This window comes from Oncorhynchus tshawytscha, linkage group LG13 (genome assembly GCF_018296145.1).
Source record: "Oncorhynchus tshawytscha isolate Ot180627B linkage group LG13, Otsh_v2.0, whole genome shotgun sequence".
Classification (NCBI taxonomy): Eukaryota; Metazoa; Chordata; class Actinopteri; order Salmoniformes; family Salmonidae; genus Oncorhynchus; species Oncorhynchus tshawytscha.
This window is the reverse complement of record NC_056441.1, coordinates 2,734,042-2,754,041: the sequence shown is the minus strand read 5'-3', so window position 1 is coordinate 2,754,041 and position 20,000 is coordinate 2,734,042. Positions and strand designations below refer to the sequence as shown.

Here is a 20,000-nt window from a genome sequence, read left to right as displayed (position 1 = left end):
TAGTAGTAGTAGTGGTAGTAGTAGTAGTCGTAGTAGCAGGAGTAGTACTGGTGGTAGTAGTAGTAGTAGTAGTATTAGCAACATCCGTTCGTTAGGCTTGGGGGAGCCTTGGTTCCAGATTGGGTAGTTATAGAAGACAAAACAGGAGACTATAAGGAGAGGAGACTGTAGGGAGAGGAGACCGTAGGGAGAGGAGACGGTAGGGAGAGGAGACTGTAGGGAGAGGAGACGGTAGGGAGAGGAGACTGTAGGGAGAGGAGACTGTAGGGAGAGGAGACGGTAGGGAGAGGAGACTGTAGGGAGAGGAGACTGTAGAGAGAGGGGAGTTTAGGGAAAGGAGACTGTAGGGAGAGGAGTCTGTAGGGAGAGGAGACGGTAGGGAGAGGAGACTGTAGGGAGAGGAGACTGTAGAGAGAGGAGACTGTAGATAGAGGAGACTGTAGAGAGAGGGGAGTTTAGGGAGAGGAGACTGTAGAGACAGGAGACTAGGGAGAGGAGACGGTAGGGAGAGGAGACGGTAGGGAGAGGAGACTGTACGGAGAGGAAACTGTAGAGAGAGGAGACTGTAGATAGAGGAGACTGTAGAGAGAGGGGAGTTTAGGGAGAGGAGACTGTAGAGAGAGGGGAGTGTAGGGAGAGGAGACTGTAGAGAGAGGGGTGTTTAGGGAGAGGAGACTGTAGAGAGAGGGGAGTGTAGGGAGAGGAGACTGTAGAGAGAGGAGACTGTAGAGAGAGGGGAGTGTAGGGAGAGGGGAGTTTAGGGAGAGGAGACTGTAGAGAGAGGGGAGTGTAGGGAGAGGAGACTGTAGAGAGAGGGGAGTGTAGGGAGAGGAGACTGTAGAGAGAGGGGTGTTTAGGGAGAGGAGACTGTAGAGAGAGGGGAGTGTAGGGAGAGGAGATAGAGGGGAGAGCGTGTAAGGAGAGAAGAGATTTGAGTGTTAAAGAATTATGTGACAGTAAAGTGACAATGGAAAGAGGCTAATGTTCTTTTATGTGTGTGTGCGTGTGCGTGTGTGTGTGTTATTTTCCTAGGGAACCTCTCACATCTCCTGCATGCCAGGGACGGTCAGGCGATGGAATTACCCTCCTCCACTCTGCATCGGTAAAAACCTTTTCACTATTCCTTTTCATACTTCTCCTTCCCTCTCTACTGGGGACACTTCATTCATTTACATTTCATTCCAAGGGCTTTATGGGAAACATTGCCAAAGCAAATGTAAAAAAAAGTGAAATAACTAATTAAAAATAAACACAAAAGTTCCAAAGGTGTTGATGTTCAAATAGTTAAAGTACTAAAAAAAAAAAAAAAAACTTAAAAAAAATAAACATAAATATAAATATAAATAAATAAATAAAAAATAATAATAAAAAATAAACATAAATATGGGTTGAATTTACAATGGTGTTTGTTCTTCACTGGTTGCCCTTTTCTCGTTGCAACAGGTCACAAATCTTTATGCTGTGATGGCACACATTTCACCCAGTAGATATGATAGTTTATCACAATTGGGTTTGTTTTCGAAATATGTCTCTCTAATATGGTCATACGTTGGACAGGAGGTTAGGAAGTGCAGCTCAGTTTCCACCTCATTTTGTGGGCAGTGAGCACATAGCCTGTCTTCTCCTGAGAGCCAGGTCTGCCTACGGCGGCCTTTCTCAATAGCAAGGCTATGCTCACTGAGTCTGTACATAGTCAAAGCTTTCCTTAATTTTGGGTCAGTCACAGTGGTCAGGTATTCTGCCGCTGTGTACTCTCTGTTTAGGGCCAAATAGCATTCTAGTTTCCTCTGTTTTTTTTTGTTAATTCTTTCCAATGTGTAAAGTAATTATCTTTTTGTTTTCTCATGATTTGGTTGGGTCTAATTATGTTGCTGTCCTGCTGCTCTGTAGGGTGTGTTTGTGTTTGTGAACAGAGCCCCAGGATCAGTTTGCTTAGGGGACTCTTCTCCAGGTTCATCTCTCTGTAGGTGATGGCTTTGTTATAGAAGGTTTGGGAATCGCTTCCTTTTCGGTGGTTATAGAATTGAACGGCTCTTTTCTGGATTTTGATAATTAGTGGGTATCGGCCTAATTCTGCTCTGCATGCATTATTTGGTATTCTACGTTGTACACTGAGGATATTTTTCCAGAATTCTGAGTGCAGAGTCTCAATTTGGTGTTTGTCCCATTTTGTGAAGTCTTGGTTGGTGAGCGGACCCCAGACCTCACAACCATAAAGGGCAATGGGCTCTATGACTGATTCAAGTATTTTTAGCCAAATCCTATTTGGTATGTTGAAATTTATGTTCCTTTTGATGGCATAGAATGCCCTTCTTGCCTTGTCTCTCAGATCGTTCACAGCTTTGTGGAAGTTACCTGTGGCGCTGATGTTTAGGCCGAGGTATGTATAGTTTTTTGTGTGCTCTAGAGCAACGGTGTCTAGATGGCATTTGTATTTGTGGTCCTGGTGACTGGACCTTTTTTGGAACACCATTATTTTGGTCTTACTGAGATTTACTGTCAGGGCCCAGGTCTGACAGAATCTGTGCAGAAGATCTAGGTGCTGCTGTAGGCCCTCCTTGGTTGGTGACAGAAGCACCAGATCATCAGCAAACAGCAGACATTTGACTACGGATTCTAGTAGGGTGAGGCCGGGTGCTGCAGACTTTTCTAGTGCCCGCCCCAATTCGTTGATATATATGTTGAAGAGGGTGGGGCTTAAGCTGCATCCCTGTCTCACCCCACGACCCTGTGTGAATAAATGTGTGTGTTTTTTGCCAATTTTAACCTCACACTTGTTGTTTGTGTACATGGATTTTATAATGTTGTATGTTTTACCCCCAACACCACTTTCCATCAGTTTGTATAGCAGACCCTCATGCCAAATTGAGTCGAAGGCTTTTTTGAAATCAACAAAGCATGAGAAGACTTTGCCTTGGTTTTGTTTTGTTTGTTTGTCAATTAGGGTGTGCAGGGTAAACATGGTCTGTTGTACTGTAATTTGGTAAAAAGCCAATTTGACATTTGCTCAGTATATTGTTTTCATTGAGGAAATGTACGAGTCTGCTGTTAATGATAATGCAGAGGATTTTTCCAAGGTTACTGTTAAAGCATATTCCACGGTAGTTATTGGGGTCAAATTTGTCTCCACTTTTGTGGATTGGGGTGATCAGTCCTTGGTTCCAAATATTGGAGAAGATGCCAGAGCTAAGGATGATGTTAAAGAGTTTTAGTATAGCCAATTGGAATTTGTTGTCTGTATATTTGATCATTTCATTGAGGATACCATCAACACCACAGGCCTTTTTGGGTTGGAGGGTTTTTATTTTGTCCTGTAACTTGTTCAAGGTAATTGGAGAGTCCATTGGGTTCTGGTAGTCTTAACTAGTTGATTCTAAGATCTGCATTTGGTCATGTATATGTTTTTGCTCTTTATTCTTTGTTATAGAGCCAAAAAGATTGGAGAAGTGGTTTACCCATACATCTCCATTTTGGATAGATAATTCTTTGTGTTGTTGTTTGTTTAGTGTTTTCCAATTTTCCCAGAAGTGGTTAGAGTCAATGGATTCTTCAATTGCATTGAGCTGATTTCTGATGTGCTGTTCCTTCTTTTTCCGTAGTGTATTTCTGTATTGTTTCAGTGATTCACCATAGTGAAGGCGTAGACAGATAGAAGAGAGAGAGAGAGAGCGAGAGAGAGAGCGAGAGAGAGAGAGAGAGAGAGATAGAGAGAGAGAGAAGAGAGAGAGAAGAGAGAGATGGACTCACTGGCTGCCCTACAGAGAGCTGGTTGTCCCATCCACCATCCAACGTAGACTCTCTATCTCTCTTTCTCTCTCTCTCGTTCTCTTGTTTCCGTTCTCTCACCTTTTGTCTTTTCATCTTTTCATTATCTCTCCCTCTCCCCTCTCTCTCCTCTCTCCTCTCTTTCTCTCTCTTCTCTCTCTCCTCTCATCTTCTCTCTCTCTCTTTCTCTCTCTCCTCTCTCCTCTCTTTCTCTCTCTTCTCTCTCTCCTCTCTCCTCTCTCTCATCTTCTCTCTCTCTCTTTCTCTTGTTTATGTTCTCTCACCATTTGTCTTTTTAACTTTCATTATCTCTCCCTCTCCCCTCTCTCTCCCGCTTGCCATCTTCCTCTCCTCTTTCTTCCTCTCTCCATATCTCCCTCTCTCTCTCTCCTCTCTCCTCTCTCCTCTCTCCTCTCTCCTCTCTCTCTCTCATCGTATTCCCTTTAAGCCCTGTTTCTTCGCTTCAATCAAAGTGGCATTTGAATCAATCAGTGGTTTAAGCTCAAAGAACGCTGTGATGGAGAGAGGGAGTAGAGACGCAAGGGAGCAGAGTAGAGAGAGGGTAAAGAGATGTTTCTCATCCCTCTGATATGGGCATTGCACATTGTAGGTGCTTGAGAGACCTTTGATGGTTTGGAGAGTGAAATTAACCTATTTCATGTATATACTTGCTTCTGCAGTGTCAATTTATTAAAGAGCAAAAGCATAATTTTTTGTGCTTTTCATGATAAAAAAATACTATATTTTCCAGGCCAGGTATTAGCAGAAGCTCATGCAAAACAAATAATTCATTTGAGCAAAGATTCTGTCTGTAAGGAGTTGCCATGATTACAGCTTGCCATGCTATTGATGGTAATTATTACCAATAAGCACCTCTCTTTTTGGTTATAATGGTTTATCCCAAATACATTGACCCCCCCTCTCCATTCTCACTATGCTTCGGTCCAGCTCAATGTGGAGGAATCCAGGGGGAGATGGAAGGCATGATCCTTAGCCCTGGTTTCCCTGGCAACTACCCTAGCAACAGTGACTGTACCTGGAGAATCTACCTGGCTGTGGGATACGGTGAGATAGAGCCCCCTTCACTAAGATGTTGTGATTGTTCTACAATACCAGAGGAACAGCAATAGAACGAGAGAAAATAGAAAGACAACTGATGTTAGTCTCTGGTTACCTGTCTCTAACCCTTACCTGTGTTCCTGAGGTTACCTGTGTTCCTGAGGTTACCTGTGTTCCTGAGGTTACCTGTGTTCCTGAGGTTACCTGTGTTCCTGAGGTTACCTGTGTTCCTGAGGTTATCTGTCTCTAACCCTTACCTGTGTTCCTGAGGTTACCTGTGTTCCTGAGGTTACCTGTGTTCCTGAGGTTACCTGTGTTCCTGAGGTTACCTGTGTTCCTGAGGTTATCTGTCTCTAACCCTTACCTGTGTTCCTGAGGTTATCTGTCTCTAACCCTTACCTGTGTTCCTGAGGTTATCTGTCTCTAACCCTTACCTGTGTTCCTGAGGTTATCTGTCTCTAACCCTTACCTGTGTTCCTGAGGTTATCTGTCTCTAACCCTTACCTGTGTTCCTGAGGTTATCTGTGTTCCTGAGGTTACCTGTGTTCCTGAGGTTATCTGTCTCTAACCCTTACCTGTGTTCCTGAGGTTATCTGTGTTCCTGAGGTTATCTGTGTTCCTGAGGTTATCTGTGTTCCTGAGGTTATCTGTCTCTAACCCTTACCTGTGTTCCTGAGGTTATCTGTCTCTAACCCTTACCTGTGTTCCTGAGGTTATCTGTGTTCCTGAGGTTACCTGTGTTCCTGAGGTTACCTGTGTTCCTGAGGTTACCTGTGTTCCTGAGGTTACCTGTGTTCCTGAGGTTATCTGTCTCTAACCCTTACCTGTGTTCCTGAGGTTATCTGTCTCTAACCCTTACCTGTGTTCCTGAGGTTATCTGTCTCTAACCCTTACCTGTGTTCCTGAGGTTACCTGTGTTCCTGAGGTTATCTGTCTCTAACCCTTACCTGTGTTCCTGAGGTTATCTGTCTCTAACCCTTACCTGTGTTCCTGAGGTTACCTGTGTTCCTGAGGTTATCTGTCTCTAACCCTTACCTGTGTTCCTGAGGTTATCTGTCTCTAACCCTTACCTGTGTTCCTGAGGTTATCTGTCTCTAACCCTTACCTGTGTTCCTGAGGTTATCTGTCTCTAACCCTTACCTGTGTTCCTGAGGTTATCTGTGTTCCTGAGGTTATCTGTCTCTAACCCTTACCTGTGTTCCTGAGGTTATCTGTCTCTAACCCTTACCTGTGTTCCTGAGGTTATCTGTCTCTAACCCTTACCTGTGTTCCTGAGGTTATCTGTCTCTAACCCTTACCTGTGTTCCTGAGGTTACCTGTCTCTAACCCTTACCTGTGTTCCTGAGGTTACCTGTGTTCCTGAGGTTACCTGTCTCTAACCCTTACCTGTGTTCCTGAGGTTACCTGTCTCTAACCCTTACCTGTGTTCCTGAGGTTATCTGTCTCTAACCCTTACCTGTGTTCCTGAGGTTATCTGTGTTCCTGAGGTTACCTGTGTTCCTGAGGTTATCTGTCTCTAACCCTTACCTGTGTTCCTGAGGTTATCTGTCTCTAACCCTTACCTGTGTTCCTGAGGTTACCTGTCTCTAACCCTTACCTGTGTTCCTGAGGTTACCTGTCTCTAACCCTTACCTGTGTTCCTGAGGTTATCTGTCTCTAACCCTTACCTGTGTTCCTGAGGTTATCTGTCTCTAACCCTTACCTGTGTTCCTGAGGTTACCTGTGTTCCTGAGGTTACCTGTGTTCCTGAGGTTATCTGTCTCTAACCCTTACCTGTGTTCCTGAGGTTACCTGTCTCTAACCCTTACCTGTGTTCCTGAGGTTATCTGTCTCTAACCCTTACCTGTGTTCCTGAGGTTATCTGTCTCTAACCCTTACCTGTGTTCCTGAGGTTACCTGTCTCTAACCCTTACCTGTGTTCCTGAGGTTATCTGTCTCTAACCCTTACCTGTGTTCCTGAGGTTATCTGTCTCTAACCCTTACCTGTGTTCCTGAGGTTACCTGTGTTCCTGAGGTTACCTGTCTCTAACCCTTACCTGTGTTCCTGAGGTTACCTGTCTCTAACCCTTACCTGTGTTCCTGAGGTTATCTGTCTCTAACCCTTACCTGTGTTCCTGAGGTTACCTGTGTTCCTGAGGTTACCTGTGTTCCTGAGGTTATCTGTGTTCCTGAGGTTACCTGTGTTCCTGAGGTTATCTGTCTCTAACCCTTACCTGTGTTCCTGAGGTTATCTGTGTTCCTGAGGTTACCTGTGTTCCTGAGGTTATCTGTCTCTAACCCTTACCTGTGTTCCTGAGGTTATCTGTCTCTAACCCTTACCTGTGTTCCTGAGGTTATCTGTCTCTAACCCTTACCTGTGTTCCTGAGGTTATCTGTCTCTAACCCTTACCTGTGTTCCTGAGGTTATCTGTCTCTAACCCTTACCTGTGTTCCTGAGGTTATCTGTCTCTAACCCTTACCTGTGTTCCTGAGGTTATCTGTGTTCCTGAGGTTACCTGTGTTCCTGAGGTTATCTGTGTTCCTGAGGTTATCTGTCTCTAACCCTTACCTGTATTCCTGAGGTTATCTGTCTCTAACCCTTACCTGTGTTCCTGAGGTTATCTGTGTTCCTGAGGTTATCTGTGTTCCTGAGGTTACCTGTCTCTAACCCTTACCTGTGTTCCTGAGGTTATCTGTCTCTAACCCTTACCTGTGTTCCTGAGGTTATCTGTCTCTAACCCTTACCTGTGTTCCTGAGGTTATCTGTGTTCCTGAGGTTACCTGTGTTCCTGAGGTTATCTGTGTTCCTGAGGTTATCTGTGTTCCTGAGGTTATCTGTGTTCCTGAGGTTATCTGTGTTCCTGAGGTTATCTGTGTTCCTGAGGTTACCTGTCTCTAACCCTTACCTGTGTTCCTGAGGTTATCTGTCTCTAACCCTTACGTGTGTTCCTGAGGTTATCTGTGTTCCTGAGGTTACCTGTGTTCCTGAGGTTATCTGTGTTCCTGAGGTTATCTGTCTCTAACCCTTACCTGTATTCCTGAGGTTATCTGTCTCTAACCCTTACCTGTGTTCCTGAGGTTATCTGTGTTCCTGAGGTTATCTGTGTTCCTGAGGTTATCTGTCTCTAACCCTTACCTGTATTCCTGAGGTTACCTGTCTCTAACCCTTACCTGTGTTCCTGAGGTTATCTGTCTCTAACCCTTACCTGTGTTCCTGAGGTTACCTGTCTCTAACCCTTACCTGTGTTCCTGAGGTTACCTGTCTCTAACCCTTACCTGTGTTCCTGAGGTTACCTGTGTTCCTGAGGTTACCTGTGTTCCTGAGGTTATCTGTCTCTAACCCTTACCTGTGTTCCTGAGGTTATCTGTGTTCCTGAGGTTATCTGTGTTCCTGAGGTTACCTGTGTTCCTGAGGTTATCTGTGTTCCTGAGGTTATCTGTCTCTAACCCTTACCTGTGTTCCTGAGGTTACCTGTGTTCCTGAGGTTATCTGTGTTCCTGAGGTTATCTGTGTTCCTGAGGTTACCTGTGTTCCTGAGGTTATCTGTCTCTAACCCTTACCTGTGTTCCTGAGGTTACCTGTGTTCCTGTGGTTACCTGTGTTCCTGAGGTTACCTGTCTCTAACCCTTACCTGTGTTCCTGAGGTTATCTGTCTCTAACCCTTACCTGTGTTCCTGAGGTTATCTGTCTCTAACCCTTACCTGTGTTCCTGAGGTTATCTGTCTCTAACCCTTACCTGTGTTCCTGAGGTTATCTGTCTCTAACCCTTACCTGTGTTCCTGAGGTTATCTGTCTCTAACCCTTACCTGTGTTCCTGAGGTTATCTGTCTCTAACCCTTACCTGTGTTCCTGAGGTTATCTGTGTTCCTGAGGTTACCTGTGTTCCTGAGGTTACCTGTCTCTAACCCTTACCTGTGTTCCTGAGGTTACCTGTCTCTAACCCTTACCTGTGTTCCTGAGGTTACCTGTGTTCCTGAGGTTACCTGTGTTCCTGAGGTTACCTGTGTTCCTGAGGTTATCTGTCTCTAACCCTTACCTGTGTTCCTGAGGTTATCTGTCTCTAACCCTTACCTGTGTTCCTGAGGTTATCTGTCTCTAACCCTTACCTGTGTTCCTGAGGTTATCTGTCTCTAACCCTTACCTGTGTTCCTGAGGTTATCTGTCTCTAACCCTTACCTGTGTTCCTGAGGTTATCTGTCTCTAACCCTTACCTGTGTTCCTGAGGTTACCTGTCTCTAACCCTTACCTGTGTTCCTGAGGTTACCTGTGTTCCTGAGGTTACCTGTCTCTAACCCTTACCTGTGTTCCTGAGGTTACCTGTCTCTAACTCTTACCTGTGTTCCTGAGGTTATCTGTCTCTAACCCTTACCTGTGTTCCTGAGGTTATCTGTCTCTAACCCTTACCTGTGTTCCTGAGGTTATCTGTCTCTAACCCTTACCTGTGTTCCTGAGGTTATCTGTCTCTAACCCTTACCTGTGTTCCTGAGGTTATCTGTCTCTAACCCTTACCTGTGTTCCTGAGGTTATCTGTCTCTAACCCTTACCTGTGTTCCTGAGGTTATCTGTGTTCCTGAGGTTACCTGTGTTCCTGAGGTTACCTGTCTCTAACCCTTACCTGTGTTCCTGAGGTTACCTGTCTCTAACCCTTACCTGTGTTCCTGAGGTTATCTGTCTCTAACCCTTACCTGTGTTCCTGAGGTTACCTGTCTCTAACCCTTACCTGTGTTCCTGAGGTTATCTGTCTCTAACCCTTACCTGTGTTCCTGAGGTTACCTGTGTTCCTGAGGTTATCTGTCTCTAACCCTTACCTGTGTTCCTGAGGTTACCTGTGTTCCTGAGGTTACCTGTGTTCCTGAGGTTACCTGTGTTCCTGAGGTTATCTGTCTCTAACCCTTACCTGTGTTCCTGAGGTTATCTGTGTTCCTGAGGTTACCTGTGTTCCTGAGGTTACCTGTGTTCCTGAGGTTATCTGTCTCTAACCCTTACCTGTGTTCCTGAGGTTACCTGTCTCTAACCCTTACCTGTGTTCCTGAGGTTATCTGTCTCTAACCCTTACCTGTGTTCCTGAGGTTATCTGTCTCTAACCCTTACCTGTGTTCCTGAGGTTATCTGTCTCTAACCCTTACCTGTGTTCCTGAGGTTATCTGTCTCTAACCCTTACCTGTGTTCCTGAGGTTACCTGTGTTCCTGAGGTTACCTGTGTTCCTGAGGTTATCTGTCTCTAACCCTTACCTGTGTTCCTGAGGTTACCTGTGTTCCTGAGGTTATCTGTCTCTAACCCTTACCTGTGTTCCTGAGGTTACCTGTGTTCCTGAGGTTACCTGTGTTCCTGAGGTTATCTGTCTCTAACCCTTACCTGTGTTCCTGAGGTTACCTGTGTTCCTGAGGTTACCTGTGTTCCTGAGGTTATCTGTCTCTAACCCTTACCTGTGTTCCTGAGGTTATCTGTGTTCCTGAGGTTACCTGTGTTCCTGAGGTTACCTGTGTTCCTGAGGTTATCTGTCTCTAACCCTTACCTGTGTTCCTGAGGTTACCTGTGTTCCTGAGGTTACCTGTGTTCCTGAGGTTACCTGTGTTCCTGAGGTTACCTGTGTTCCTGAGGTTATCTGTGTTCCTGAGGTTACCTGTGTTCCTGAGGTTACCTGTGTTCCTGAGGTTATCTGTCTCTAACCCTTACCTGTGTTCCTGAGGTTACCTGTGTTCCTGAGGTTACCTGTGTTCCTGAGGTTATCTGTCTCTAACCCTTACCTGTGTTCCTGAGGTTACCTGTGTTCCTGAGGTTACCTGTGTTCCTGAGGTTACCTGTGTTCCTGAGGTTATCTGTCTCTAACCCTTACCTGTGTTCCTGAGGTTACCTGTGTTCCTGAGGTTACCTGTGTTCCTGAGGTTACCTGTGTTCCTGAGGTTATCTGTCTCTAACCCTTACCTGTGTTCCTGAGGTTACCTGTGTTCCTGAGGTTATCTGTGTTCCTGAGGTTACCTGTGTTCCTGAGGTTACCTGTGTTCCTGAGGTTATCTGTCTCTAACCCTTACCTGTGTTCCTGAGGTTACCTGTGTTCCTGAGGTTACCTGTGTTCCTGAGGTTACCTGTGTTCCTGAGGTTATCTGTCTCTAACCCTTACCTGTGTTCCTGAGGTTACCTGTGTTCCTGAGGTTATCTGTCTCTAACCCTTACCTGTGTTCCTGAGGTTACCTGTGTTCCTGAGGTTACCTGTGTTCCTGAGGTTATCTGTCTCTAACCCTTACCTGTGTTCCTGAGGTTACCTGTGTTCCTGAGGTTATCTGTCTCTAACCCTTACCTGTGTTCCTGAGGTTACCTGTGTTCCTGAGGTTATCTGTCTCTAACCCTTACCTGTGTTCCTGAGGTTACCTGTGTTCCTGAGGTTACCTGTGTTCCTGAGGTTACCTGTGTTCCTGAGGTTACCTGTGTTCCTGAGGTTACCTGTGTTCCTGAGGTTACCTGTGTTCCTGAGGTTATCTGTCTCTAACCCTTACCTGTGTTCCTGAGGTTACATGTGTTCCTGAGGTTACCTGTGTTCCTGAGGTTACCTGTGTTCCTGAGGTTACCTGTGTTCCTGAGGTTACCTGTCTCTAACCCTTACCTGTGTTCCTGAGGTTACCTGTGTTCCTGAGGTTATCTGTCACTAACCCTTACCTGTGTTCCTGAGGTTACCTGTGTTCCTGAGGTTATCTGTCTCTAACCCTTACCTGTGTTCCTGAGGTTACCTGTGTTCCTGAGGTTATCTGTCTCTAACCCTTACCTGTGTTCCTGAGGTTACCTGTGTTCCTGAGGTTATCTGTCTCTAACCCTTACCTGTGTTCCTGAGGTTACCTGTGTTCCTGAGGTTACCTGTGTTCCTGAGGTTACCTGTGTTCCTGAGGTTATCTGTCTCTAACCCTTACCTATGTTCCTGAGGTTACCTGTGTTCCTGAGGTTATCTGTCTCTAACCCTTACCTGTGTTCCTGAGGTTACCTGTGTTCCTGAGGTTATCTGTCTCTAACCCTTACCTGTGTTCCTGAGGTTACCTGTGTTCCTGAGGTTACCTGTGTTCCTGAGGTTATCTGTCTCTAACCCTTACCTGTGTTCCTGAGGTTACCTGTGTTCCTGAGGTTACCTGTCTCTAACCCTTACCTGTGTTCCTGAGGTTACCTGTGTTCCTGAGGTTATCTGTCTCTAACCCTTACCTGCGTTCCTGAGGTTACCTGTGTTCCTGAGGTTACCTGTGTTCCTGAGGTTATCTGTCTCTAACCCTTACCTGTGTTCCTGAGGTTACCTGTGTTCCTGAGGTTATCTGTCTCTAACCCTTACCTGTGTTCCTGAGGTTACCTGTGTTCCTGAGGTTATCTGTCTCTAACCCTTACCTGTGTTCCTGAGGTTACCTGTGTTCCTGAGGTTACCTGTGTTCCTGAGGTTACCTGTGTTCCTGAGGTTACCTGTGTTCCTGAGGTTACCTGTGTTCCTGAGGTTACCTGTGTTCCTGAGGTTATCTGTCTCTAACCCTTACCTGTGTTCCTGAGGTTACATGTGTTCCTGAGGTTACCTGTGTTCCTGAGGTTACCTGTGTTCCTGAGGTTACCTGTGTTCCTGAGGTTACCTGTCTCTAACCCTTACCTGTGTTCCTGAGGTTACCTGTGTTCCTGAGGTTATCTGTCACTAACCCTTACCTGTGTTCCTGAGGTTACCTGTGTTCCTGAGGTTATCTGTCTCTAACCCTTACCTGTGTTCCTGAGGTTACCTGTGTTCCTGAGGTTATCTGTCTCTAACCCTTACCTGTGTTCCTGAGGTTACCTGTGTTCCTGAGGTTATCTGTCTCTAACCCTTACCTGTGTTCCTGAGGTTACCTGTGTTCCTGAGGTTACCTGTGTTCCTGAGGTTACCTGTGTTCCTGAGGTTATCTGTCTCTAACCCTTACCTATGTTCCTGAGGTTACCTGTGTTCCTGAGGTTATCTGTCTCTAACCCTTACCTGTGTTCCTGAGGTTACCTGTGTTCCTGAGGTTATCTGTCTCTAACCCTTACCTGTGTTCCTGAGGTTACCTGTGTTCCTGAGGTTACCTGTGTTCCTGAGGTTATCTGTCTCTAACCCTTACCTGTGTTCCTGAGGTTACCTGTGTTCCTGAGGTTACCTGTCTCTAACCCTTACCTGTGTTCCTGAGGTTACCTGTGTTCCTGAGGTTATCTGTCTCTAACCCTTACCTGCGTTCCTGAGGTTACCTGTGTTCCTGAGGTTATCTGTCTCTAACCCTTACCTGTGTTCCTGAGGTTACCTGTGTTCCTGAGGTTACCTGTGTTCCTGAGGTTATCTGTCTCTAACCCTTACCTGTGTTCCTGAGGTTACCTGTGTTCCTGAGGTTACCTGTGTTCCTGAGGTTATCTGTCTCTAACCCTTACCTGTGTTCCTGAGGTTATCTGTCTCTAACCCTTACCTGTGTTCCTGAGGTTACCTGTGTTCCTGAGGTTACCTGTGTTCCTGAGGTTATCTGTCTCTAACCCTTACCTGTGTTCCTGAGGTTATCTGTCTCTAACCCTTACCTGTGTTCCTGAGGTTACCTGTGTTCCTGAGGTTACCTGTGTTCCTGAGGTTACCTGTGTTCCTGAGGTTACCTGTGTTCCTGAGGTTACCTGTGTTCCTGAGGTTATCTGTCTCTAACCCTTACCTGTGTTCCTGAGGTTACCTGTGTTCCTGAGGTTATCTGTCTCTAACCCTTACCTGTGTTCCTGAGGTTACCTGTGTTCCTGAGGTTATCTGTCTCTAACCCTTACCTGTGTTCCTGAGGTTACCTGTGTTCCTGAGGTTACCTGTGTTCCTGAGGTTACCTGTGTTCCTGAGGTTACCTGTGTTCCTGAGGTTACCTGTGTTCCTGAGGTTATCTGTCTCTAACCCTTACCTGTGTTCCTGAGGTTACATGTGTTCCTGAGGTTACCTGTGTTCCTGAGGTTACCTGTGTTCCTGAGGTTACCTGTGTTCCTGAGGTTACCTGTCTCTAACCCTTACCTGTGTTCCTGAGGTTACCTGTGTTCCTGAGGTTATCTGTCACTAACCCTTACCTGTGTTCCTGAGGTTACCTGTGTTCCTGAGGTTATCTGTCTCTAACCCTTACCTGTGTTCCTGAGGTTACCTGTGTTCCTGAGGTTATCTGTCTCTAACCCTTACCTGTGTTCCTGAGGTTACCTGTGTTCCTGAGGTTATCTGTCTCTAACCCTTACCTGTGTTCCTGAGGTTACCTGTGTTCCTGAGGTTACCTGTGTTCCTGAGGTTACCTGTGTTCCTGAGGTTATCTGTCTCTAACCCTTACCTATGTTCCTGAGGTTACCTGTGTTCCTGAGGTTATCTGTCTCTAACCCTTACCTGTGTTCCTGAGGTTACCTGTGTTCCTGAGGTTATCTGTCTCTAACCCTTACCTGTGTTCCTGAGGTTACCTGTGTTCCTGAGGTTACCTGTGTTCCTGAGGTTATCTGTCTCTAACCCTTACCTGTGTTCCTGAGGTTACCTGTGTTCCTGAGGTTACCTGTCTCTAACCCTTACCTGTGTTCCTGAGGTTACCTGTGTTCCTGAGGTTATCTGTCTCTAACCCTTACCTGCGTTCCTGAGGTTACCTGTGTTCCTGAGGTTATCTGTCTCTAACCCTTACCTGTGTTCCTGAGGTTACCTGTGTTCCTGAGGTTACCTGTGTTCCTGAGGTTATCTGTCTCTAACCCTTACCTGTGTTCCTGAGGTTACCTGTGTTCCTGAGGTTACCTGTGTTCCTGAGGTTATCTGTCTCTAACCCTTACCTGTGTTCCTGAGGTTATCTGTCTCTAACCCTTACCTGTGTTCCTGAGGTTACCTGTGTTCCTGAGGTTACCTGTGTTCCTGAGGTTATCTGTCTCTAACCCTTACCTGTGTTCCTGAGGTTATCTGTCTCTAACCCTTACCTGTGTTCCTGAGGTTACCTGTGTTCCTGAGGTTACCTGTGTTCCTGAGGTTACCTGTGTTCCTGAGGTTACCTGTGTTCCTGAGGTTACCTGTGTTCCTGAGGTTACCTGTGTTCCTGAGGTTATCTGTCTCTAACCCTTACCTGTGTTCCTGAGGTTACATGTGTTCCTGAGGTTACCTGTCTCTAACCCTTACCTGTGTTCCTGAGGTTACCTGTGTTCCTGAGGTTACCTGTGTTCCTGAGGTTATCTGTCTCTAACCCTTACCTGTGTTCCTGAGGTTACCTGTGTTCCTGAGGTTATCTGTCACTAACCCTTACCTGTGTTCCTGAGGTTACCTGTGTTCCTGAGGTTATCTGTCTCTAACCCTTACCTGTGTTCCTGAGGTTACCTGTGTTCCTGAGGTTATCTGTCTCTAACCCTTACCTGTGTTCCTGAGGTTACCTGTGTTCCTGAGGTTACCTGTGTTCCTGAGGTTACCTGTGTTCCTGAGGTTACCTGTGTTCCTGAGGTTACCTGTGTTCCTGAGGTTATCTGTCTCTAACCCTTACCTGTGTTCCTGAGGTTATCTGTCTCTAACCCTTACCTGTGTTCCTGAGGTTACCTGTGTTCCTGAGGTTACCTGTGTTCCTTTACCCCAGGAGCCCACGTCCAGTTCTTAAACTTCTCCACCGAGGCCAACCATGACTTCCTGGAGATTCGGAACGGGCCCCTGGATACCAGCACTGTGATTGGTCGATTTAGTGGACAGGATGTCCCGCCCTCCCTTCTCACCACCTCCCACGAGACCACAGTGTATTTCCATAGCGACCACTCCCAGAACAGGCCAGGCTTCAGGTTTGAGTACCAGGGTAAGAAAATGAAGATACTGTAATGGAATGGATGCTCATACATTTCAGGTTGATTTTCAATAGACAGGTTCCATCCATAATTCTGAATTTAGACAGTGCCTGTTGTTCTCCGGTTTGGGAATGAGGCACACTGCTTGGTCAAACACGGACGTCTGAAAACATCTCACGAAACTAAACCTGGAGTGAACTCTTCCTGTGAAAACGACAACAAGATATCTCTCCACCTGTCTGACTCATTTTGTCCCTGGATATATTTTTATTGACCACATTCCTCCACGACAATGTCATCAGAGAATGAACAGTCACCTAACTCGTAAACGTAAAATGATGAATCTGGATCCATGGATTTGTCTTTGTTGCGTTACACCAGTAGTATTTCACTGATCTTGGATGTAAACCTGTCATAGGCTGAGGTCTTAAAACACTTAAAAGACACACCCTCGTCCACTTACCCTCGCCTTATGCCCTTGGGGGAATCACCGTCGCCCTCTTGGAGGGCGATCCAAATGATTAGCCAAGCAGGGAAGTTTACAACGTCAGTCCCTCAGCCCCTGTTGTTAGCCGTCTTTGTGAGTGTACAGTAACGTTTACTCCGGGGCCTGAAGCATTATTCAATTCATAAAGTCAGTTCATCCGCTAAGAAAAGTCAGTTCATCCGCTAAGAAAAGTCAGTTCATCCGCTAAGAAAAGTCAGTACATCCGCTAAGAAAAGTCAGTACATCCACTAAGAAAAGTCAGTACATCCGCTAAGAAAAGTCAGTACATCCGCTAAGAAAAGTCAGTTCTTCCGCTAAGAAAAGTCAGTTCATCCGCTAAGAAAAGTCAGTACATCTGCTAAGAAAAGTCAGTTCATCCGCTAAGAAAAGTCAGTTCATCCGCTAAGAAAAGTCAGTTCATCCGCTAAGAAAAGTCAGTTCATCCGCTAAGAAAAGTCAGCGATAACTTAATAAAAACAACATCAATGGAGAAGTCAACATACAAGTGGAAGTAAAAACAGACACGTTAGAAATTGTTCTACTACAAGACAACACAAACACGTCTAGTAAAAAGTTATTGTGTTGTGGTTTGATTATCTTTTGGAAATTGTAGAAATAGAAAACAGAAACCCCTCCCTCCTCTACCCCAGAAAACAGAAACCCCTCCCTCCTCTCTCCACCCCAGAAACCCCTCCCTCCTCTCTCCGCCCTAGAAGGCAGAAACCCCTCCCTCCTCTCTCCACCCCAGAAGGCAGAAACCCCTCCCTCCTCTCTCCACCCCAGAAGACAGAAACCCCTCCCTCCTCTCTCCACCCCAGAAAACAGACACCCCTCCCTCCTCTCTCCACCCCAGAAGACAGAAACCCCTCCCTCCACTCTCCACCCCAGAAGGCAGAAACCCCTCCCTCCTCTCTCCACCCCAGAAGACAGAAACCCCTCCCTCCTCTCTCCACCCAGAAGACAGAAACCCCTCCCTCCTCTCTCCACCCCAGAAGACAGAAACCCCTCCCTCCTCTCTCCACCCCAGAAGACAGAAACCCCTCCCTCCTCTCTCCACCCCAGAAACCCCTCCCTCCTCTCTCCACCCCAGAAACCCCTCCCTCCTCTCTCCACCCCGAAGACAGAAACCCCTCCCTCCTCTCTCCACCCCAAAGACAGAAACCCAACCCTCCTCTCTCCACCCCAGAAAACAGAAACCCCTCCCTCCTCTCTCCACCCCAGAAAACAGAAACCCCTCCCCTCTCTCCACCCCAGAAGACAGAAACCCCTCCCTCCTCTCTCCACCCCAGGAGACAGAAACCCCTCCCTCCTCTCTCCACCCATGAAAACAGACACCCCTCCCTCCTCTCTCCACCCCAGAAAACATAAACCCCCCCCTCTCTCCACCCCAGAAGACAGAAACCCCTCCCTCCTCTCTCCACCCCAGAAGACAGAAACCCCTCCCTCCTCTCTCCACCCCAGAAGACAGAAACCACTCTCTCCTCTCTCCACCCCAGAAAACAGAAACCCCTCCCTCCTCTCTCCACCCCAGAAGGCAGAAACCCCTCCCTCCTCTCTCCACCCCAGAAGGCAGAAACCCCTCCCTCCTCTCTCCACCCCAGAAGACAGAAACCCCTCCCTCCTCTCTCCACCCCAGAAGACAGAAACCCCTCCCTCCTCTCTCCACCCCAGAAGGCAGAAACCCCTCCCTCCTCTCTCCACCCCAGAAGACAGAAACCCCTCCCTCCTCTCTCCACCCCAGAAGACAGAAACCCCTCCCTCCTCTCTCCACCCCAGAAGACAGAAACCCCTCCCTCCACTCTCCACCCCAGAAGGCAGAAACCCCTCCCTCCTCTCTCCACCCCAGAAGACAGAAACCCCTCCCTCCTCTCTCCACCCCAGAAGACAGAAACCCCTCCCTCCACTCTCCACCCCAGAAGACAGAAACCCCTCCCCCTCTCTCCACCCCAGAAGACAGAAACCCCTCCCTCCTCTCTCCACCCCAGAAGACAGAAACCCCTCCCTCCTCTCTCCACCCCAGAAGACAGAAACCCCTCCCCTCTCTCCACCCCAGAAGACAGAAACCCCTCCCCCCTCTCCACCCCAGAAGGCAGAAACCCCTCCCTCCTCTCTCCACCCCAGAAGACAGAAACCCCTCCCTCCTCTCTCTACCCCAGAAACCCCTCCCTCCTCTCTCCACCCCAGAAGACAGAAACCCCTCCCTCCTCTCTCCGCCCCAGAAACCCCTCCCTCCTCTCTCCACCCCAGAAAACAGACACCCCTCCCTCCTCTCTCCACCCCAGAAGACAGAAACCCCTCCCTCCACTCTCCACCCCAGAAGGCAGAAACCCCTCCCTCCTCTCTCCACCCCAGAAGACAGAAACCCCTCCCTCCTCTCTCCACCCCAGAAACCCCTCCCTCCTCTCTCCACCCCAGAAGACAGAAACCCCTCCCTCCTCTCTCCACCCCAGAAGACAGAAACCCCTCCCTCCTCTCTCCACCCCAGAAAACAGAAACCCTCCCTCCACTCTCCACCCCAGAAAACAGAAACCCCTCCCTCCACTCTCCACCCCAGAAGACAGAAACCCCTCCCCCTCTCTCCACCCCAGAAGACAGAAACCCCTCCCTCCTCTCTCCACCCCAGAAGACAGAAACCCCTCCCTCCTCTCTCCACCCCAGAAGACAGAAACCCCTCCCCCTCTCTCCACCCCAGAAGACAGAAACCCCTCCCCCTCTCTCCACCCCAGAAGGCAGAAACCCCTCCCTCCTCTCTCCACCCCAGAAGACAGAAACCCCTCCCTCCTCTCTCTACCCCAGAAACCCCTCCCTCCTCTCTCCACCCCAGAAGACAGAAACCCCTCCCTCCTCTCTCTCCACCCCAGAAACCCCTCCCTCCTCTCTCCACCCCAGAAGACAGAAACCCCTCCCTCCTCTCTCCACCCCAGAAGACAGAAACCCCTCCCTCCTCTCTCCACCCCAGAAGACAGAAACTCCTCCCTCCTCTCTCCACCCCAGAAGACAGAAACCCCTCCTTCCTCTCTCCACCCAGAAAACAGAAACCCCTCCCTCCTCTCTCCACCCCAGAAGACAGAAACCCCTCCCTCCTCTCTCCACCCCAGAAGGCAGAAACCTCTCCCTCCTCTCTCTACCCCAGAAACCCCTCCCTCCTCTCTCCACCCCAGAAGACAGAAACCCCTCCCTCCTCTCTCCACCCCAGAAGACAGAAACCCCTCCCTCCTCTCTCCACCCAGAAAACAGAAACCCCTCTCTCCTCTCTCCACCCAGAAAACAGAAACCCCTCCCTCCTCTCTCCACCCCAGAAGACAGAAACCCCTCCCTCCTCTCTCCACCCCAGAAGGCAGAAACCCCTCTCTCCTCTCTCCACCCCAGAAGACAGAAACCCCTCCCTCCTCTCTCCACCCCAGAAGACAGAAACCCCTCCCCTCTCTCCACCCCAGAAGACAGAAACCCCTCCCCCTCTCTCCACCCCAGAAGGCAGAAACCCCTCCCTCCTCTCTCCACCCCAGAAGACAGAAACCCCTCCCTCCTCTCTCTACCCCAGAAACCCCTCCCTCCTCTCTCCACCCCAGAAGACAGAAACCCCTCCCTCCTCTCTCCACCCCAGAAACCCCTCCCTCCTCTCTCCACCCCAGAAGACAGAAACCCCTCCCTCCTCTCTCCACCCCAGAAGACAGAAACCCCTCCCTCCTCTCTCCACCCCAGAAGACAGAAACTCCTCCCTCCTCTCTCCACCCCAGAAGACAGAAACCCCTCCTTCCTCTCTCCACCCAGAAAACAGAAACCCCTCCCTCCTCTCTCCACCCCAGAAGACAGAAACCCCTCCCTCCTCTCTCCACCCCAGAAGGCAGAAACCTCTCCCTCCTCTCTCTACCCCAGAAACCCCTCCCTCCTCTCTCCACCCCAGAAGACAGAAACCCCTCCCTCCTCTCTCCACCCCAGAAGACAGAAACCCC

General features: G+C 48.2%; 1 protein-coding gene across 1 annotated transcript in view; it reads left to right on the top strand.

Annotated features, from left to right (window-relative positions):
• Positions 1 to 20,000, top strand: part of LOC112220687 (CUB and sushi domain-containing protein 2-like) — a 927,456-nt gene that overhangs the window by 741,634 nt on the left and 165,822 nt on the right. The window contains 3 exon segments of the mRNA XM_042295064.1: positions 1,033 to 1,102; positions 4,714 to 4,830; positions 15,362 to 15,571. Coding sequence (XP_042150998.1) covers positions 1,033 to 1,102; positions 4,714 to 4,830; positions 15,362 to 15,571 — 397 coding nt within the window.